Source organism: Staurois parvus, unplaced genomic scaffold (assembly GCF_062004578.1).
Source record: "Staurois parvus isolate SC_StPar_1 unplaced genomic scaffold, SC_StPar_1.0 ptg000538l, whole genome shotgun sequence".
Taxonomy (NCBI): Eukaryota; Metazoa; Chordata; class Amphibia; order Anura; family Ranidae; genus Staurois; species Staurois parvus.
This window is the reverse complement of record NW_028318334.1, coordinates 6,645,756-6,665,710: the sequence shown is the minus strand read 5'-3', so window position 1 is coordinate 6,665,710 and position 19,955 is coordinate 6,645,756. Positions and strand designations below refer to the sequence as shown.

At 42.3% G+C, this 19,955-nt stretch overlaps 1 protein-coding gene across 2 annotated transcripts in view; it reads left to right on the top strand.

The window, feature by feature from the left end:
• The window catches only part of ETV4 (ETS variant transcription factor 4), a 65,595-nt gene extending 48,566 nt beyond the window's left edge, over window positions 1–17,029 (top strand). For both annotated transcript variants that reach the window (XM_089690649.1, XM_089690648.1), the window contains exons 9-13: window positions 6,129–6,185; window positions 8,622–8,690; window positions 9,257–9,429; window positions 12,818–12,919; window positions 16,309–17,029. In XM_089690649.1, the coding sequence (XP_089546775.1) occupies window positions 6,129–6,185; window positions 8,622–8,690; window positions 9,257–9,429; window positions 12,818–12,919; window positions 16,309–16,530 (623 nt within the window). In that variant the 3' untranslated portion in view covers window positions 16,531–17,029. The remainder of the gene's footprint in view (window positions 1–6,128; window positions 6,186–8,621; window positions 8,691–9,256; window positions 9,430–12,817; window positions 12,920–16,308) is intronic.
• Window positions 17,030–19,955: the final 2,926 nt, after the last annotated feature.

Genomic DNA, 19,955 nt, shown 5'->3' with positions numbered 1-19,955 from the left:
GACCAAAGTTGAATAATGCCTTAGGTGTAGGCCTGAAGCCTGGCCAAAAACTACCAGGCATGGCACCACCTTCCCCATCCTGTTTTGCTGCTAGGACCCTCCCAACCATTGCTCAACCCCTTCTCTAATTGAAATCTTGGGTAGATGGTGAACCACATCTGTGGTTTGGATTGGAGAGTTTGCTCCTGTGATGGGGAGTGTGTGCAGTAGCAGCTTGGGAATGCAATAGCAATGTCCTAGCAACAAGGCAGGATGGCCGGATGCCATCTTTGGGAGTTTTTCAGCCATGCTTAGGGAGGTACATCAACAATATACAACTAAAAGCAAGGGCATTATCCATCTTTAGCTAAAGCTGCAGTTTATTTTTATCTCTGCTCTTTACCTGCTTAGGCAGTTTTTGGTAAAGACTAACTAACATTTTATTGGCTAACTTGCTTTATTTAAAGCAGTCTTTCTCAACCAGGGTGCCTTGAGATTTGTTTCAAGGGTGCCCTGGCAAAATGTTTAAAAGTTGCACAAAATGTGTATACAAGCCAGCGGGTGGAAGAAGCCTGCCTTTTAGTTACACAAAGCCACACATTTTCATTGTGCGCCATTATGACCTTCTAGCCACTGGCATCCTGAAAACCAATGACATCATCGGTGGATAAGGATGTCAGTTGCCTGCACAGCATCCTTGCTGGACCCTCCCCTGCCCCTCAGAGATGGGGTCACATCAGCTGAGTGATGCAGAAAAACTGAGAAATATTGGAATACTAGTCAGTACCAGTCTGCAGAAGTGTATTTGATTTGGAAGAATAAATCCCCTCTATCGTTGGGTGTCCATGTGTGGGTGTTGCTGCTTTTTATATAAAACTATTAGAATAGTTTTTCGCATTTTAGAATAGGGATCCTTGGGACTGTCCGTAATTTTAAAGGGTGACTCGGGACTGTCCATGATTTTAAAGGGTGCCTTGACTGAAAAAAGCTTGAGAAATACTGATTTTAAAGGTTCAAGATTTTGGGATCCTTGGATCTTTGTCAAGTTTTTATACAATATTGTAGACCTGTGATCCTGCAGTGAGCCCCATATAGATGGGACCTTTTTATCTCAGTCTGACACTAGTCTCTACTCTCTCTCGTGTTATAGCTAGAGGGAGAAGCAGTATTTGGTGCTTTAAGTATGTGCGTGTCTAGGTCTGTCTTGTATCCGATCTGCTGTCTGTCTGCATTGCTTGTGAGTGAACGTCTGTTCCATGCAACTCGGTGCCGCCACATAAAATCTAATGGCTTGTTTGAGGTACCAATATGCATGAACTAAAGATGATTGAACTGAAAAAACTTTCAGGAATGGTTGGCAGTGGAATTACGCAGCTAGACTTGTCAGAAGCATGATTTGTATTAATGATGGAATTTGAACTTCCTCCGGGTTGTCTTCTCCTCTGTTTAGCCTATAGATAGATGAACATTTCGGTCTTGTATTTATGATTGCTTTCTGTGGCACACCATGCTGGGATGAGGCTGCACTCTTGAGTGTACGGTGACCTTGCAATTTCCAGCTACAAAATTTCTCTGATAGGATTGCATTATGACCTTGATTTCTAGCTCCCTCCCACCTGCCTGCCAGTCAGACGCACATACACTCTGAATGGAGTCAAAGGAATTTCACTCACAAAATGGAGGACGAGCGAAAGACAAGAAGTCCCCATAGGGCTACTCTGGTGCCGGCTTACACAGCTGGGCTGCCTTTTCATAGGCAGCTGACATCATAGCAGAAATATGGGCTGTCTTGTGGTAACACTATCTGTTACTGTATTTCTGCCCAAGGCTATTAAGGCTTTGGGAGGAAGAAAAACCTCTGTGCTAATGACGTTACAATACAGGATGGATAGTACCAAACTTCCAGTCTTAACGTTTGAGCAGGTTTTTATAAATAGACGTGTGAAAGAGATCAGCTGGATTTAAACCATCTTACCAACGTGTGGTGAAAAATTGAAAAAAACAAATCTGTTTTGTAATGTATCTAGCCGTTTTTCATGTTCTTACCTCACTACTGGGTGAAAATAGACTCCCAAGAGCTGAAGTTTATGAATGGATAGACATTGGAGGAGTTTGTTTGGCTTTCTTGCGCACTCAAAATAAGCAACCTGAGGAACTTCATTTAAACCTCCTGCTTCATATGTTTTAGGTAGAGAAATATAGCTTGTGTCCTTATGAATTTAGGACAGTAAACCACCATTTGAGAATGTTAGTGCATCTAAACCATAAGTATTTGGTTTTTTTTGTTTTTTTGTCAAGCCAAAAACCTTTTTTTGCTCTAGTTTTGGATAGAGTGGAGAAGGGCTACAACCACTTCTGGGTTTTTACTGCTGTCCAGGGATCAGTTAGAGTTTTCCCCTCATTTCCTGTCATTTCCTGTCCTACTGATAATGGTTTCACCAAACGGGAAGTGAAGAGGACAAGAACAAAATTAAAACCCCAACATGGGTTCTAGTTCTCCCCTACGTCACTGAAGAATTTTTGTGTTGCTGTTGAAGGGTTCCCCTCAGCTTCTGTTTGGTAAAGTATTGACAATAGGGTGGGGAATAAGGGTAAGTATCTCTGCAACGGAGCCTCGAGTAGCAGTAAAAACCTGACAGGGGTTTTGCCTACTGTGGAGATTTCCCTTTACTTCCTGTCCCATTGGCTTAATATGAAATGAGAGGAAGTAAGGAAAATCTTAGTTGTCACTGGAACATGTGTTCCTGTTGGGAGATCTCCTCTTCTATTCCTGCTATAGTCCAAGCCCAAAATGCTTTTCCTCACAGTTCCAGGAGCATTGGTCACCAGAACAAATGTTGCAAATTTACCTAGCAGGAAGATTTTCTTTCCCCTCATGTTCCTGTGACACCTGTAAAGTGATGTGTGTGTTTCTGGGCTTGTTCACACTGGCTGTTTTACCAACGCTTGCCAAACGCCCCTATATCGTTTGGCAAGCGTTGGTCCGGTTTTAAACGCTCCGCAAAGGCCGCATGTGCGGTTTAGCGGCGGTTGCTAGGTGTTTGCCGAGCGTTACAAACGCCTATAATGCAGTTTGAATGGTGTTACCGCTCCGCAAGCGCATCGCAACCGCACTGGAAACGCCGGCCGGGCGTTTGCGGAGTGGCACCATAGACTACAATAGGAGGCTTCAACGCCTCCTGACTCGACCAGAGGCGTCCGTTTTGCCGCAACGCGACGCAAACACTCCCGTTAGAACAGCACCATGTGCTGTAATGTGCAGAATTGGCAGAGGCGTTTGGGAAGCGGTAAAAACGATTCCCAAATGCCTCTCTGCCGCCTGCACACAACGCTAGTGTGAACGTAGCCTTTGTGTTTTTTTTTTTTTTTTGTGGGTGAATCTCCCCAAAACTTCTCACTTTTGTATTTAGATGTACTTTTTATTAAGGGTTCAGGTAACCCCTTATAATCTACCAACACTGACTAGACTACCACAGAATGAACAACATTAATGGACACAAAGTAACACCTGCCAAGTGTTTTTTCAAAAGAGTGAAGACCGCCTAACATACATGTATGCCAGCAGTTTCAAGTGGAATGATGAGGATGATGTATGCAGCTACAGGCATCATCCCAGTATTTTTTTTTTTTTTGTTAAAAGCAATCCTAGCAGAAGTTTGCCACTGGATTGCTCTTACAGGTGGTGGAGGAGCGTTCCAATTTTCCACCTCCCCCTTCCCCCCCACTGCTGTCCGATGCCTCTCTGGGCTCTCTAGTAATGTCCCCAATCATCTCTATGGTAAAGGAAAGAAGACAAGAATGTTGTCATTTCCGGTTTTGCTGGATGTTAAACAGCACAATTTTTAGATTGGGAAAGCATCCGATCACACTGATCTTGGTGTGATCAGATGCTTTTAAGAGTAGAGGGGACATCCAGGGTCTGATAGACCTCAGATCTCTCCATAAAGAGAATCGGTCACAGCTTCTTATCGCCAGAGATGTTTACATTCCTTGTGACAGCAATAAAAGTGATTAAAAAAAAACATTTGTAAGTAAAAATTGAACCTTTTTTAAAAAATGAAAGCACCCCCATCTCCCTGTGCTCGCACGCAAAAGTGACCGCATACATTGGTTCTGCACGTATACATAAACAGCGATCACACCACACATAAAGTATTTCCACGAATGTCAGAGCAAGAGCAATCATTCTAGCAGATCTCTGTGTAATGCTAAACTGGTAACCTGTAAAGATTTTATAAAGCGTCACCTACAATTACTGTAGTTTGGCTCCTTTCGCCGATCGTGCACATATTTAAAGCGTGACATGTTGGGTATCTGTTTACTTGTAACACCATCTTTTCATATTTTACGAAAAAATTGGGTATCGTGTTTGTGTGAATTAAAATTCATTAAAGTGTGTTGTGTTTTTTTTTTTTTTCAAAAATAATTGCATTTGAAAGACTGCTGCGCAAACACTGTGTGACCTAAAAATTGCAAACCGTTTTTATTCTCTAGAGCCTCTGAGTAAAAAATATGATGTTTGGGGGTTCTAAGTAAATTTTTTAGCAAAAAAATAAAATTGACATATTGTACAAAAAAAGTGTCAGAAAAGGCCTGGTTTTAAAGCGGTTATCAATGGAAAGGGAAATTGAAGGTCTTGCGGTTTTAGCACATAATCCTATTCCAACTGTTGGTTTTCTAAAGTTGGTTTGAGAATGGAATGAACTGGTTACTCTGGTTGCTATCAGTAGCATTTTGTAATAGTTTCCTGAATACCCCTAGAAGAGTTCATGTTCTTCAGCTCTTTACACCAATGTACAGATTAAATGAAGTGTGTGTGTTTCTTTTGCATTATGGTCAACATTTTGCCTTTTTAGAATCACTTTAAATTCAATTATGAATTCAACACTAAAAAAAGGCTTTTGATGGACACACACTTTACATGTTACATGCTATACCCATATTACACCATGTTTCTGTGACAATAGGCAAGGGCACCTCTTCCCCGAAGTGCTGCTATCCAATTTAAAATCGGTGAAGCTGTACGGGTCTCTGAGTTCACTGTTGTAGGTGGCTTGTAGTTCTCAATGGACTGAGTGCAGCTCTTTGCTTGCTGTTATCTGGCCCTTGGGGCAATATTTAATCCTCTATCTCCAACAATGAGACAAATTTAATCCCCCGACACCGACTGGGCACAGTTCCTCCCACCCAAGGACCCCAAACAAAGGGGCACAGTTCCTCCCACCCAAGGACCCCAAACAAAGGGGCACAGTTCCTCCCACCCAAGGACCCCAAACGAAGGGGCACAGTTCCTCCCACCCAAGGACCCCAAACGAAGGGGCACAGTTCCTCCCACCCAAGGACCCCAAACGAAGGGGCACAGTTCCTCCCACCCAAGGACCCCAAACGAAGGGGCACAGTTCCTCCCACCCAAGGACCCCAAACGAAGGGGCACAGTTCCTCCCACCCAAGGACCCCAAACGAAGGGGCACAGTTCCTCCCACCCAAGGACCCCAAACGAAGGGGCACAGTTGCTCCCACCCATTGACGCCAAACAAAGGGGCACAGTTCCGCCCTCCCACGGACAACAAGGGGGCTCAATTCCTCAGTGACACCAAAGATGGGGCATGGTTTACTCCCACTGATGTTGGGGCCTTTTCTACTTCCTATAACCACAGTCTGGGCCCCCATAAAGCCTGAAGGACCGTAAAATGCCCCTTTTTGTTTAAAAATTTTGGAGACCCCTGATCTAGGTGAACCCAGAATACAGCGCTTGTATAATAACCTATCCATACCTAATCCTTTCAGAGTTATGTCAGACTGATCAGTTCAATATTTATTTTGTTTTTGTAATTAAACTAATTTTGGCGCCTGGGTCAGCAGAATAAACTCTAAAGGTAACAGACGGAAATATCACAAGCTTTGTCAGATGTGTTTATATTAGACCAAATCAATTTAACAATGTATTCTAAACAGACAGCACATCTGCTTAATTGCTTGGTCACCGTGCGCATTTTTTAGATCGCTTCCTACACTTTTTTTCCAAGTCAACTTTAGCAGTGTTTAGTTTGTGGTTCGTTGGATTTTGAATCTGTTGTTTGGACTCTACATTGTTTAATGGAAGTTACAAACAAATTGTGTTGGTTTTTTTTTTTTTTTTATTTTTGCAGATGTCCCTGGGTGTCAGTCAATGTACAGAAACATGGAGGGCTACTCAAACATGGATGGTAAGTGTTTTATCTTAAATCGGTGTGCGAGCACAATGTTACTAAGGGAGAAAGGTGAAGGAATGTCAGCATACTCCTGGACTTTAATCTGGGACTTCTGCTTGTTCCATGTTCCTTTTGTCTGCCATGTCTTTCAGCTTTCTCTTTTTCCTTAATGTGTGTTCCTCTGCACTGGACCCTTCTAATAAAGCTCTGTACTTTACAGTTGTCATATAGTGTTACCTCCTGGCACACAAGCCTGTGTTTCCAGGATGTCTGGAATAATGCAACTAACATTTGAATTAAGTGCTGTAAAACCGGTTCACAGATGTCTTGGTTAAAAATCTTCCATGCTTTTTTCACACTTTGGGGGGGAAAGAACAAAGAGTGGTGTAAGTGCTGCGTTTGCACCAATCTTCTAAACATAAAAAAATGCAGCAGAATTTTCCCTAAACAAAAAGGACACAAGCCCCCTTGGTAATTAGTAACGATCAGTCCTTTGTTATGCCATGCCTGTTACAGACAGCACCAAGAACATTGGAGCTGCATGCTCAGAGTTTGAGGAGGGCAGGAAAGTTGTTATCCCTGCAGGCTCTGCTCGTGTAGTATGATCACTGCACGAGCAGAGAAAATGGGAGCAGTTTTGTGGCAGCTCACATCTTGTACAACAAGGTTGCATCTGGTGGGAGTCTGTGGCAGTTTTCCAAATGGGAAAATTGCCACTGATAATTGGGGGCAGACCTGCACTAGTTTGTCACTCTGAAAACTGGCGCCGGTGGCACAGGTAGCCTGAAGCAGGTCCAATCTTTGTTAATGTGGCACACGTCACTCTCTGATGGTTTCCTGCAGTAGGAGTAGGAAGCTTTTGTTAATTCCCTGGTTAGGGTCTATTTTCCTACTTTAAAGCTGAACTCCAGGAATTGGACAAAATCAACCCTTGCAGAGGGGCCCCTTAATTTTGCTTAGTCTAGGGGTGTATGTTAAGGTGTATTACATACCCTATGTATAGTGCAGGGCCTATTAAGACTACATTTTATGTGAAGGAGTCAAGCATGCAACTTAGAGAAGAATCGGTGAAGGAACCCTGCTGGAGCCAGGAGTAAGGCAAATATTACTTTCATTACTGCACCCTTAGACTAAGTGAGAATTTTGCATTCTAGAGGGTGTACTGCAAGGGTAGATTTTGTATTGTATTGCTCCCTGAGTTTAGGTTTAACTGTTAGAAGGTATTTGTTACCTCCAACTTTATTTGACGACTTGCACTTATTATTTTATTAACTATGAATGTGAGTTTGGGACCTTGGATTTTACGATCCTTAAGGGCAGGGATATTGTATATTTGCAATATATATGTAAAGTGCTGCAAAAAATTTTTAACTATTGGTAGTTCTAGTGCATCAACAATTTTTGCAGCACTTTACATATATATTGCAAATATACAATATCCCTGCCCTTAAGGATTGTAAAATCCAAGGTCCCAAACTCACATTCATAGATACACATATTGGGGACAATTTAAACAGAGCCAATTAACATACCAGCATGTCTTTGGAGTGTGGGAGGAAACCCATGCAGGCACAAAGAGAACATGCTAACTCCATGCAGGTAGTGTCATTGGGATCCAAAGCGTTGACCCCAGTACTGCCAGGTGTCAGTCCTAACAGCTATGATCCTGTGCTGCCCACTTATTAAAACCATAATGATTAAAGCTGAACTACAGGCTGAAAAAAACAAGTTCTTGAATTTTTGTTAATTTTATATTTTTAAAATGAGTTTTTAAAAGCTATTGGTGCAAGCAACTGAAATTGATTTTATATCAACCTCTTGAAATTCCATGTACAGCAAAGCTCCGACTGGGAGAGGGAGAAACAGAAACATGAGCCAACCTGTTGTACTGTAGTTCTACCAAGGATAATGCTGGTAGGAGGAAAGAGCAGTGGTAGAGATGAGCTTGTCAAGCAGCTGCTTCTGTCCAGTCGCATGCTGGGGCAAGGGCAAGAACGTATTGTATTTTACTTTTTTGTTTGCCTGGAGTTCACTTTCCAAGAGTATTGGAATTGCACCTTTTTGCAATAAAGCATGAACATTATTAAAGAAGCCTAACTCACGAGAGCTGCCAAAAATCCATTTGACTCTACTGCGTTGGATGGTGGCAAAGAGACTAGGAATCTGTTTGGCTCAAATTTTATGCCAAGTTGGAATGCCATTCCTTATCCCAGTAATGGTGACTGATTGGTAATGATTTGTAATGTTTTTCCTCACACACGTTTTATAACACAATGAGTTTGATATACTAAAATAGTTGAGAATCTTCACATAATAAATTGTGTAAATATCCACTTTAATTATTGACTTGAATATTCATACAATTTATTGGGTGAAGATGTTCAACTCCTTTAGTGCATCAGCCTAATTGTCTTACCTTCTAGTTTCAATAAGGTTTTTCCTCTCTTGCAGGCTATGGCTATGAGAAACCAATGAGACCTTTCACCGATGATGCCTGTGTTGTGCCAGAAAAGTTTGAAGGTAAGATTTTGGCTGCCTGCTTAAGGTACAAGGTTCTACATTTGGATTCCTTTGTAAAATTTTTAAGAGCCCTTTCAGATGAGTGACTGGAGGAAGGTAAAAACAGGTCGCTGAGTTGCGGTTTTACTGATCCCTGGCTGCCCACCAAAATTGTTACAATACAGCCAGACAGGACTGTACACATGCAGCGGCCACGATGCTTTTTTTTGCGGTAGTGGCATTTTGTAACTCTGGGTGCACAGTCTGTCGGCACAGTCTTGGCCCATCCCCAGTAGCTGTTTTATGTACGTACATATTTTTTTTTCTTTGTGCACATTGTATATTACACAGCTAATGTCTATCCATTCAATGTAGATAAAGATGGGGCAGTTGATTCAGACCAATGATGGGACCTGAACTTTTTACCTTTTTCAGACCTACTTTGAGTCATCCTGAAATAACAGTCTGGCACACAAGCACTTATTTATCAAGAGACAGTTTTTGTATGCTTATGTAATCATTTTAGAAAACAGTGCTGGTTAAGTATTGGCCACAATGTCTAATTTGAGCCCATGTTGGATTTGCAGCAGGTGATATCAAACAGGAAGTTGGAACCTACAGAGATGGCCCACCATACCAAAGAAGAGGATCCTTACAGTTATGGCAATTCCTGGTGGCTCTTCTGGATGATCCTTCCAACTCCCACTTCATTGCCTGGACTGGCAGAGGCATGGAATTTAAATTGATTGAGCCAGAAGAGGTGTGTTTTTAGTATCTACTTTCCTCCTAATGTACATCTTAGGCCAAAACATTTCGATGAGCATGTCTTCATACAGTAGAAAGGTATAGGATAGTACTCCTGTTGGGATCCAATTCTTTAGTATTTTTTTTTTTTTTTTTTTTTTTTTAAATTTTCATAGCGCTATTAATTTAACTTTTGCATTCAACACATGAAAAAACATGACTAGGGTATAGAATATATTTTGACCAAGCTGCCTGACCACCACTCCACTAACCACTACAGTAAATTGACCAGACATGACACCAACTGGAGTTTAATGGCCATAGCAGTCTTTTATTAACCAAATATAAACATGTCAACAGACCGTATTCAAGGGGCCCCAAGGTCCTTGTGGGCATGTACGTCAAGTACCTGCGCAAACCACCATTTTAGGCCTGCAGCCATAGAAACACAGACTGAGACAAACCAATATTGCAGGTACCACCAGCCGGTACAATGGGAGCCATACCCAAGACGATTCCATGCAAATGTACCTTTTTTGGCCCCTAATCATAATATTTCCAGGGACCTTGTGCCCGCCAGCTGTTATGACAGAATTGCACAAACCCCATGATCTACAAAAAGAAACCAAACAATAAAAAAAAAAACAACCCTAGCTCTAAGGGGGGAGGAGGAGATTGAAGCAAGGCATTGAAGTTATTGTGGGGGGGGGCGTTTTGGCATTGAAGTCAATGGGGGGGCAGAGGGCATATAGCATTAAAATTAACGGGGGGGGGAGGTGGTTGGCTTTGAAGTCAATGGGAGGGTGCGTTTTGGCATTAATCAGTGGGGGGGGGGGTGCTTTTTGGCATTAGTCAATGGGGGGTGCGTTTCAGCATTAAAGTCAATTGGGGGGGGGGGCACGGTTTGGCATTAGTCAATTGGGGGGGGGGGGGGGATTTTGCATTAAAATCAATTGGGCGGGCATTTTGCATTTATATGTCCATTGGGGGAGCAATTTTGCATTAAAATCATTGAAGTGCCCTGTGTTTGTGCCAGTGTTGCCAACCCTTGGTGAGTTTTACTGACAAAATAGGAAAAAACTGACAGAGCACATTTTTTGCTGAAAAATGACAGAACTCCTAATAAAAACGGAGATGCTTGATATTTTCAAACAATATAAACACAATATGTAAAAAATAGCGATACCCATAACAAGTATACACTTAGTCAATATGACATGACAAAATCAGCCCCAATGGGATATAGTTGAAAAACAAGTTCTGCTATACATGCTGCAGGGAGATGGTCAGAGGCCGCAGACATGCTGCAGGGAGATGGTCAGAGGCCGCAGACATGCTGCAGGGAGATGGTCAGAGGCCGCAGACATGCTGCAGGGAGATGGTCAGAGGCCGCAGACATGCTGCAGGGAGATGGTCAGAGGCCGCAGACATGCTGCAGGGAGATGGTCAGAGGCCGCAGACATGCTGCAGGGAGATGGTCAGAGGCCGCAGACATGCTGCAGGGAGATGGTCATGCTTTAAGTGTGTCCTAGGAGTGACTGGTGTGGAAAAACATTGAAAACTGCACAGCAGTTCCAATTTCTACTTTTACGAATAGTCCATTGCTCAAGCACAGGAGGACAGTAAATGGTGAAGCTCCCAGCCTGCCTAGCCTAAATCCTGCAAAGGTAACATAAAAGGAAAAGGTCAAACAAATCACGGAGAGCTCACACAGGCATCTGGCACAAATAGCTCTATAGAAACAACTGAAAGATCGTCACAAACATGTCACTCACACTCAAATGCCGGCTGCAGCGTCTTCCAGAAGTCTAATCCTCATCCGTGCCTTCACTCATCTGTCTGAGCAGTGTAAATGATAACAAAGATGAGCAGTGTGAGAAGACCAAGGGGAAGTCATTCCATGATCTGTCCCTAATCTGTTTACTGCACACAGGATGGGAGAACACACTGATGATTATTAGACTTCTGCAGGCGGCATTACATGTTCGTGATGTTGGTGGCGATCTTCAGCTGTTTCTATAGTGCTATATGGGTAGAACGCTGTGTGCTAGAAGAATGTATGACCACATTTAGATCAAACACATCAAAGAGCCTATACTCAAGTATGTTGGATCCTTTCCAACCCGCCACCATTAGGCCCCCCTCTGGCTGCAAGCATCTTCTGGTCAAATGTGGTTGGCTGGGTAAGGGGCAGGTTACAGAGGTATGCTGACTGGCTAAGTAGGTGGCGGGAGGTGGAACCTATCAGCAGTCACTCCCTCCCACACAGATGAGCAGCACTATTTGTTGGTAACACTGGTCTGTGCCTTGCCCTCCAGCAGCTGAAAGCCAGCGGGAGGGAAAGGGGGAGAAACCGTCTTTCAGCTGCTGCAAAGAGCCACATGGGGTCATTCTACAATTGGTACCAAATACCACCACTATTCCAATTTCAATTCAAATGGGATTTGTCAAGCTTTGGTATAAACCAAGATTTCTAGGATTTTCCTTTTTTATTAGATGATGATCCACCATGATTTCCAACATTTCTCTAGAGTATGACCTGTAATTATCAAATCAGGGGTTAATATCCTTGTCTGTTTTTATATCTTGGAGGTCCTATCTGAAAGTCTTTTTTGTTTCTGTTGTGGCTTAGCATATCTCTTAAAGTGGAGGTCCAGGCTAGAACTAGGCTTATAACCACTGCCACCCACCTTCTAACATTTTATATTACCTACCCTGTAGAAGGAAGATGCCTATATTGACCTATTCGCATAACGCAGTATGCAGACCAGGAAGATAATACCCAAGTCTTAAGTCCTTATCAGCAGGGCCTTTGTTTTGAAGCCAGGTCAGCAGGACATGCAGCTAAATATGATGACACGAATGACCATGTTTTCTCATGACCTCCTGACAACTTTTCTTTAGTTCCAGACTTTCTACAAATGTAGCATTTTCTATCTATCCTAATATAGTGTAGGTTTATTTTTGTGGAGGACAAAAACTGTTTGGATAGACATATTGGTAATAAACTGGACTTTATTATTTCATTAAAATAAAAAAAAATCTTTCCTTCATCTGCCTTTTGGGTTCAGATTTCTGATGTATGCATTGCGAACTATATTTACAGTATGGATAGCTGACTCACATCTTGCACTCGTCTTCACAATATATTAACTAACCTGCGCGACTCCACCTTGTCCAACTCACTTCACACACATTGGATGCATTTTTTGTTCTTTTACATATGTCACAGCTGGGTGAGCTTGTATAGCATCAAGAAGGGCAAAGTGTATTTTTTGCCTACAGGCATGTTAGCCCTTTCAAACTTAAAATCAGAGAAGGACAAAACATAGTTTCTATAAGGTTAACCTGTTAGCACCTCCTTCCTTTTGACAGTCTGTTTTGACGCTGATATATTTTTGTAGGTCGCCAGACTCTGGGGCATGCAGAAAAACCGGCCAGCAATGAATTACGACAAGTTGAGCCGGTCTCTCCGTTACTATTATGAAAAAGGAATTATGCAAAAAGTAAGTGAATTCATGTTTTATGTATATTTACCAATCCAGGATGGTTGTGCATCTAATTCATTGAAAAGGAAGCAAAATACATAAATATTCCATTATAAGCAAAAATTTCAGGCAAAGTTACAAACTCCCATTGTCCAGGCAGGAACATGCATCCGAATATACATCACTTCAATACATATAAAACATAAATTAGGAACCAATTATATAATTATGTGAAATTCAATACACATGATCATTATAATTACACAATGAATGTCAAGCTGATGGTTAGGAATATATGGAGGATGTTCTGTGAGGAATGAATACATGTATCCTCTTTTTTGTTTTTGTTTTTTTGGATATTTATAAAAATGTATTCACTGGCATGCAATAAAACCTTAATACTGCACTCAAGTCTTGAATGGTATAATGTGTGCTATTTGAGCTCTGAATTTCAAGGAAATTCATGGAAGGGGGTTGTGTTTTCTACTATGGCTTACTATTGCAATACTATTGCTAGAAATTTAATCTTTAAAGCAGAAGTAATTTTAATAGTCAAGAAAATGGAAAATTGTATCAAATACTTACTGTAATTTTCCTTTCCTAGCACCAATCCATTGCAGCATGTATGTGGTCATATGCTACCATGATGGGCAGGAAAGATTTATATCTATTGGCCTCAAAAAGAAGATAATATATTTAAAAAGTCTTTCACAAGCTAAATCTGTAGGCAACCATTATTGAAAATGCAAGCTTATTGATCATCAACACTGTTGAGTCTTTAATCTGGAGAAAGTGTACAGCAAGTGAAGTCTCAACTGATACGGGACTAAAAACACTGAACAAAAGAATCTGTATGGCAACCCAGAATTTTTAGAATAAGGTGTCAGTAATGGCAGCCTACAGTTCCTAGCAAGATTCTTTTAAAGCCTGCCCAGTAAGGCAGTGCCCAGAGCAGTTGTAATTGGCGAGTTCAATAAGCCATGGCAATCAATCAGATTTCACTTTTTAATAGTGACACCTGAATACTTGTGGTTTTTTGTGTTTTTTTTTTTGTTTTTTTTGTCTTGACTTACAAATTGCCCATGTCTAGCCAGTGACAACTGTAGATTTTGGCAGGCTTTTATAGTGATACTAAACGCACAATGTTTAATTTCCATTTTCCTTTCTATTTCTATATGTGGTTGATGGCACTATAATTTTAATTTTAGGGGGGAAAAAAAACTATTTTTTTTCCCCCTAATCTTTCACTGCTGTCACATGACCCAGCTCTTTCCCAGCCTGTCTGCAGGGAAACTGTGGCAGAAGGAGCTTTGGAATACGGAGTAAAATAATATCAATAAACTGTTTGGCAATATAGTGTATATTTGTATGAGGATTGTAAACGTATTGGGATGCCTGCCTTTACACACACACAAACTTTGATGTCATCCCAGTCTTATTCTGTAGGGTTTAAAATTGAGTTGGCCCACCCTTTGCAGCTATAACTGCTTCAGCTCTTCTGCAAAGGCTGTCCACAAGGTTTAGGAGTGTGTCTATGGGAATGTTTGACCATTCTTCCAGAAGTGCATTTGTGAGGTCAGGCACTGATGTCGGATTAGAAGGCCTGGCTCGCAATCTCTGCTCTAATTCATCCCAAAGGTGTTATATTGGTTGAGGTCAGGACTCTGTGCAGGCCAGTGAAGTTCCTCCACCCCAAACTCGCTCATCCATGTCTTTTATTGACCTTGCTTTGTGCACTGGTACGCAGTCATGTTGAAACAGGAAGGGGCCATCCCCAAACTGTTCCCACAAAGTTGGGAGCATGAAATTGTCCAAAATGTCTTGGTATGCTGACACCTTAAGAGTTCCCTTCACTGGAACTAAGGGGCCAAGCCCAACCCCTGAAAAACAACCCCACACCATAATCCCCCCTCCACCAAATTTAGCACTTTGCACAATGCAGTCAGACAAGTACTGTTCTCCTGGCAACCGCCAAACCCAGACACATCTATTGGATTGCCAGACAGAGAAGCATGATTTGTCACTCCAGACAACACGTCTCCACTGCTCTAGAGTCCAGTGCTGGTGTGCTTTACACCACTGCATCCAACGCTTTGGGTTGCTCTTTTAAGTCTTTGATGTAGCTGTTCAGCCATGGAAACCCATTCCATGAAGCTCTCTTCGCACTGTTGTTGTGCTAATCTGAAGGCCACACAAAGTTTAGAGGTCTTTAGCTATTGACTCTGCAGACAGTTGGTGACTTCGCACTGTGCGCTTCAGCATGCGCTGACCCCACTGTCATTTTACATGGCCTACCACTTGGTGGCTGAGTTGCTGCTCAGTTGCTCAGTTTCTCAGTTGCTTCCACTTTGTTATAATACCACTAACAGTTGGCCGTGAAATATTTAGTAACAAGGATATGTCACGAATGCACATATTGCACAGGTGGCAACCTATCCACGGTACCACGCGTGAATTCACTGAGCTCCTGGGAGCAACCCATTCTTTCACAAATGTTTGTAGACGCAGTCTGCATGCCTAGGTGCTTGAGTTTATACACCTGTGGCCATGGAGGTGATTAGAACACCCGAATCCAATGATGTGGAGAGGTGTCCCAATACTTTTGGCGATATAATTTATATTTGCAATAAAATCTTTTTTAGGCAATAACATGGTGTGGGCAGATGTCTGCCAGTCGCAGGCTGTGTCATACCCTTCCAGCCTGTTTCTTAGAACAGGGAGGTGAAGCCTCGATCAATCAAGATGTAAATATCCCACCCCCATTGTGTTTAGCTGGCTGTTGGGCATGGAGGAGGAAAGGGAGTGGGCTGCCATTTTCCACTGTGTAGACACACACGTGTGACTCTAGTCACATGGGCTGCTCAGATGTGATAGGGTGAAATTGCTCAGCATGGAAACTCAATGAAAACTGAGCATGTGCAGCAGCTGTCAACACTGCTCTACAAAATGGGGGGGAAGGGGCAACTGGTTTTGACAGGTACCTGCTCCCAATCCTGGCTCAGTTCGTCACAAACTGAGCCAGAAGTTGCGCCCCCCCCTTGGAGTCTTCTGGGACACTTCAGAGGTCCTAGAACACTACAGGACCAATCTCAAGGCGTAGCTTAAATCGCTCATGCGCAGCTGTAAATCGACTATGAATCTTCAAGGTTTCACTTCGTTTCCCTCTCTTGCAATGCCAGTGCCCAGAACCCATAGGCTAGTGAAGAACTAACCCAGGTGAGGACAGAGCTGAACCACTGGACAGGCAAGTGTCCTTATATTAAAGTCAGCAGCTACAGTATATGCTGACTTTTTTTTAAATTTTTTTTGGGGGGGGGAGCCTGGAACTCCTCTTTAATGACACATTGAGTGATAAGTTCCGTATTGGATATTTAAAGATAATAACTATACAAATCTTCCCTCTACAGGTGGCCGGTGAGCGTTACGTCTACAAGTTTGTGTGTGAACCCGAAGCTCTGTTTTCTCTGGCTTTTCCTGACAATCAACGTCCTGCCTTAAAGTCTGAGTTTGACCGACAGATCAGTGAAGAAGAAACAGTCCCTTTGTCACACTTGGATGAAGGAGCCATGTATCTTCAAGACGTAGGGACCGTCCCTTCCCAAAATTACAAAGGTGGCTACAATTACTAGACTCGGCCACCATGTAATCGTGTATATATGGGTACATTTCGTTAGCATTCATATGAGTGTAGATGCTTGTTTGTTTTTATCGTTTTTCTTGCAAGAACCTGTTTAACAAATTGGACTTTAGTTGGTAGTGCAAAAGACTACCCGCTGTAGTGTTTTAAGACCCAGGTTGTATTTGGGCGTTTGTAACATGGGCTTTTCAAGAAACACTCCTTGGCTGTGGTGCATTTGAGCATCAGGTTTTAGACTTCTTGACGCAGCTAAGCTTTTGAATGGTTGATTGTTTCAGGGAATGCATGTTCTCCAGCATCAAGCATTGAAGACTAATTCTTTCCTTCAGACTTCATTTTATTTTAATTTTTAAAAAACTTTTCAGTGGCATTTTTTGTAGGAAAGGATTTTGTTGAGTTAATTTCAACAAAAAGTTCAGTGCAATAATCTTTGAATCTAACAACGCTGTTTCCTGCCTTTTTCAAATTAAATCTGTTTGAAGGACATTTGATTTTCCTAGTTTCCGGTGTTTTGTTTTTTATGACTTTGTGAGTATTTGTCTTTTGTTACCTTGTGTCTATTAGGCAGGAGCACATGGGTGATTTTTAGTTCTTTAGTCCTGCTACTAAACTTTCTAGTAATATAATTGCAAAAAGGGTGATTGCTACACAGATTAAAAGAATGAAAGGACTTGTGAATAAATGTTCTCAAGCAGTGCTGGGACAAGGTCATCCAGTGCCCAGGGTGAAGATGCCAAACTCCTCCCTCCAAAAAAAATTCTAGCATTAATCTTCACACTTAAGCCTGAAGTATATATACTCTTTGCAAGCCATGCCCCCCACCCAGTATATATCCCCCCTCGTGGCTCAAATCCTCTCCCTCCTAGCACAGTCCTCTACCCCTCAATTTTCCCCTCCCCTCAACTCCTTCCTCCTAGCACAATCCTCTGCCCTTCAAATTTCTCCTCTCCTTAACTCCCTCCTAGCACAATCCTTTACCCCTCAAATTTCTCCTCTCCTCAACTCCCTCCTCCTAGCATAATCCTCTACTCCAATTTCCCCTCTCCTCAACTCCCTCCTCCTATGACAATCCTCTGCCCCTCAAATTTCCCCTCTCCTCAACTCCCTCCTCCTATGATAATCCTCTGCCCCTCAAATTTCCTCTCTCCTCAGCTCCCTCCTCCTAGCACAATCCTCTACCCCTCAAATTTCCCCTCTCCTCAACTCCCCCCTCTTAGCACAATCCTCTACCCCTCAAATTTCCGCTCCAAGTATAAATTATCTCCCCCCTCCAAGTCCTCCCCTCCTAGCACAAATCCCTCCAATCATCCCTGCTAGCACAAATCATCCCCCCAAATCCCCCTTCTTAACAGAAATCCATTCTCCTAGTACCCCTCCAAAATCGCCCATTCTAGCACAATACCCCAAAATCCCCATGTCACCTAGGTCAGCCACCCCTACAGCTCCCAAGGTCTGGATCTTATACTTTGCACACGTTCACACAATGAAGGTCTGAATTAATCCCTAATGACCTTTTTGTAGCGTGACTGGGTTACTAAAAATCACAAGTATACCCCTGTACCAAAATAGCCTTGGCATGAATGATCTATATTTAAATTCATATTCTGGTACAAGGGCAAAATGCTGCTCACATAAATGCAGCATCAAACATTGCATAGAAACAGGTTGTAAAACTGTATACAATCATTAACGTTTCACAGTATTCAAAAAAGTTGAAGCTAAACTCAGGCAGATCTAAAAGACAAGTATGTGCTACTGTGTGCTTTCATACATCCTTAAAGCTGAACTCCCAGGAAGATAGAACACACATTTAATCTATTAAATGAAACAGAGTTGTGTTATTTAAATTTGGTCTTGGTATCCTCCTCTTGCAATCCCTGTAGTGTACGGTAGAGACTGGGAGAGTGAGAAGCATCGCAAGGAGAAAATGCGTTATGTTGCAGTACTCATGTGCTAACCAGGAACATGGTGATAGTAGGAGAGAGCAGAGTGTCCAAGACTAATCGATCTGCTGATTCTCCTTTCACTATCCAGTCACAGGCTGGGATCAGGAACAAAACTCAGAAATGTGCTTAATCAGCTTCTTCCCCAGTCAGAGTGACCATGGTTTACTGATTCTGAACTTGGAAGTACTCAGCTGAGCACTTCTGGGTTCACATATCACAGGCGAGATAAGCGAACAGGTGTACACATGATTGGACGACTTTAAAATCACTTGTACAAGAAGTCCGGCAGGCTGCAGAGAAAAGGTACACACGCTCCTTATTGGTCAGAAAATTTTTACATGCTGTTGTCAACCTAATAGTTGCATCAGAGCCACTGAACAAGTTCCAAAAAAAATAAACCCCCTCATATGGGCAGGCAGTTACTTGAGAGCAGCAAGATCAATGAACTACAAAAGTACAAACTAGCACCCTCATAGTTCACTGAGAACTACAACCTGTCAGTCGCAATGCCTGGCAGTACTTGTAGCCTATCCATTTACTGGCTGATATGACCATGTGGGCAGAGCCCTTCACAGCCACACTGTTTTCAAATTCTGACAGTGGGTGTGGGGGAGAGTATTCCCCATCTGCTGTCACAGGGAAGGGGGTATTTGGGGAGGGAAGGTGCAGCTGCTGGAACATGTTACATGTTTTACCCTAAAACAGGTGGCGCATGTAACATGTTTCAAAGGTCAACTTATCCTTTAAACGCAAAAATATTTGTATCTAAACCCAAGAGCAAAATGAAATAGATTCTAATATATTTGGACACAGGTACAATTTTAGTTTTGTTTCAGGTATTTACCAAAACATATTCAGGCTATTTATATAATGGATATGGGCTGAAAGTGCACACTCGGTTTTAATTTCGGGGCATGTACATCCAAATTGGAGGAAGGGTTTAGGAATTACAGCTCTTAAGAGTAGCCATCCCCCTTTTTTCAAGGGACCAAAAGTAATTGGACAATTGAATAAAAAGCTGTTTCATGGCCAGGTGTGGGCTACTCCATTATTTCTTCATCAGTTAAGCAGGTAAAAGGTCTGGGGTTAATTCCAAGTGTGGTATTTGCATTTGGAATTTATTGCTGTGAACCTACATGATGCATTCAAAGGAACTGTCCATGCAAGTGAAACAGGCCATTGTAAGGCTTCAAAAACAAAACAAATGCATCATAGAATAGCAGCCACATTGGGAGTGATCAAATCAAGAGTTTGGTACATTGAGGAAAGAAGAATGCACTGGTGAGCTCAGCAACATAAAAAGGTATGGACGTCCATGGAAGACAGCAGTGGTGGATGATGGCAGGATCCTCCTATATGGTAAAGAAAAACCCATTCACAACATCCAGACAAGTGAAGGACACTCTCCAGGAGGTGGGACTTATCATTGTCAAAGTCTACAATCAAGGTTAGACTTCAGGAGAGCAAATAC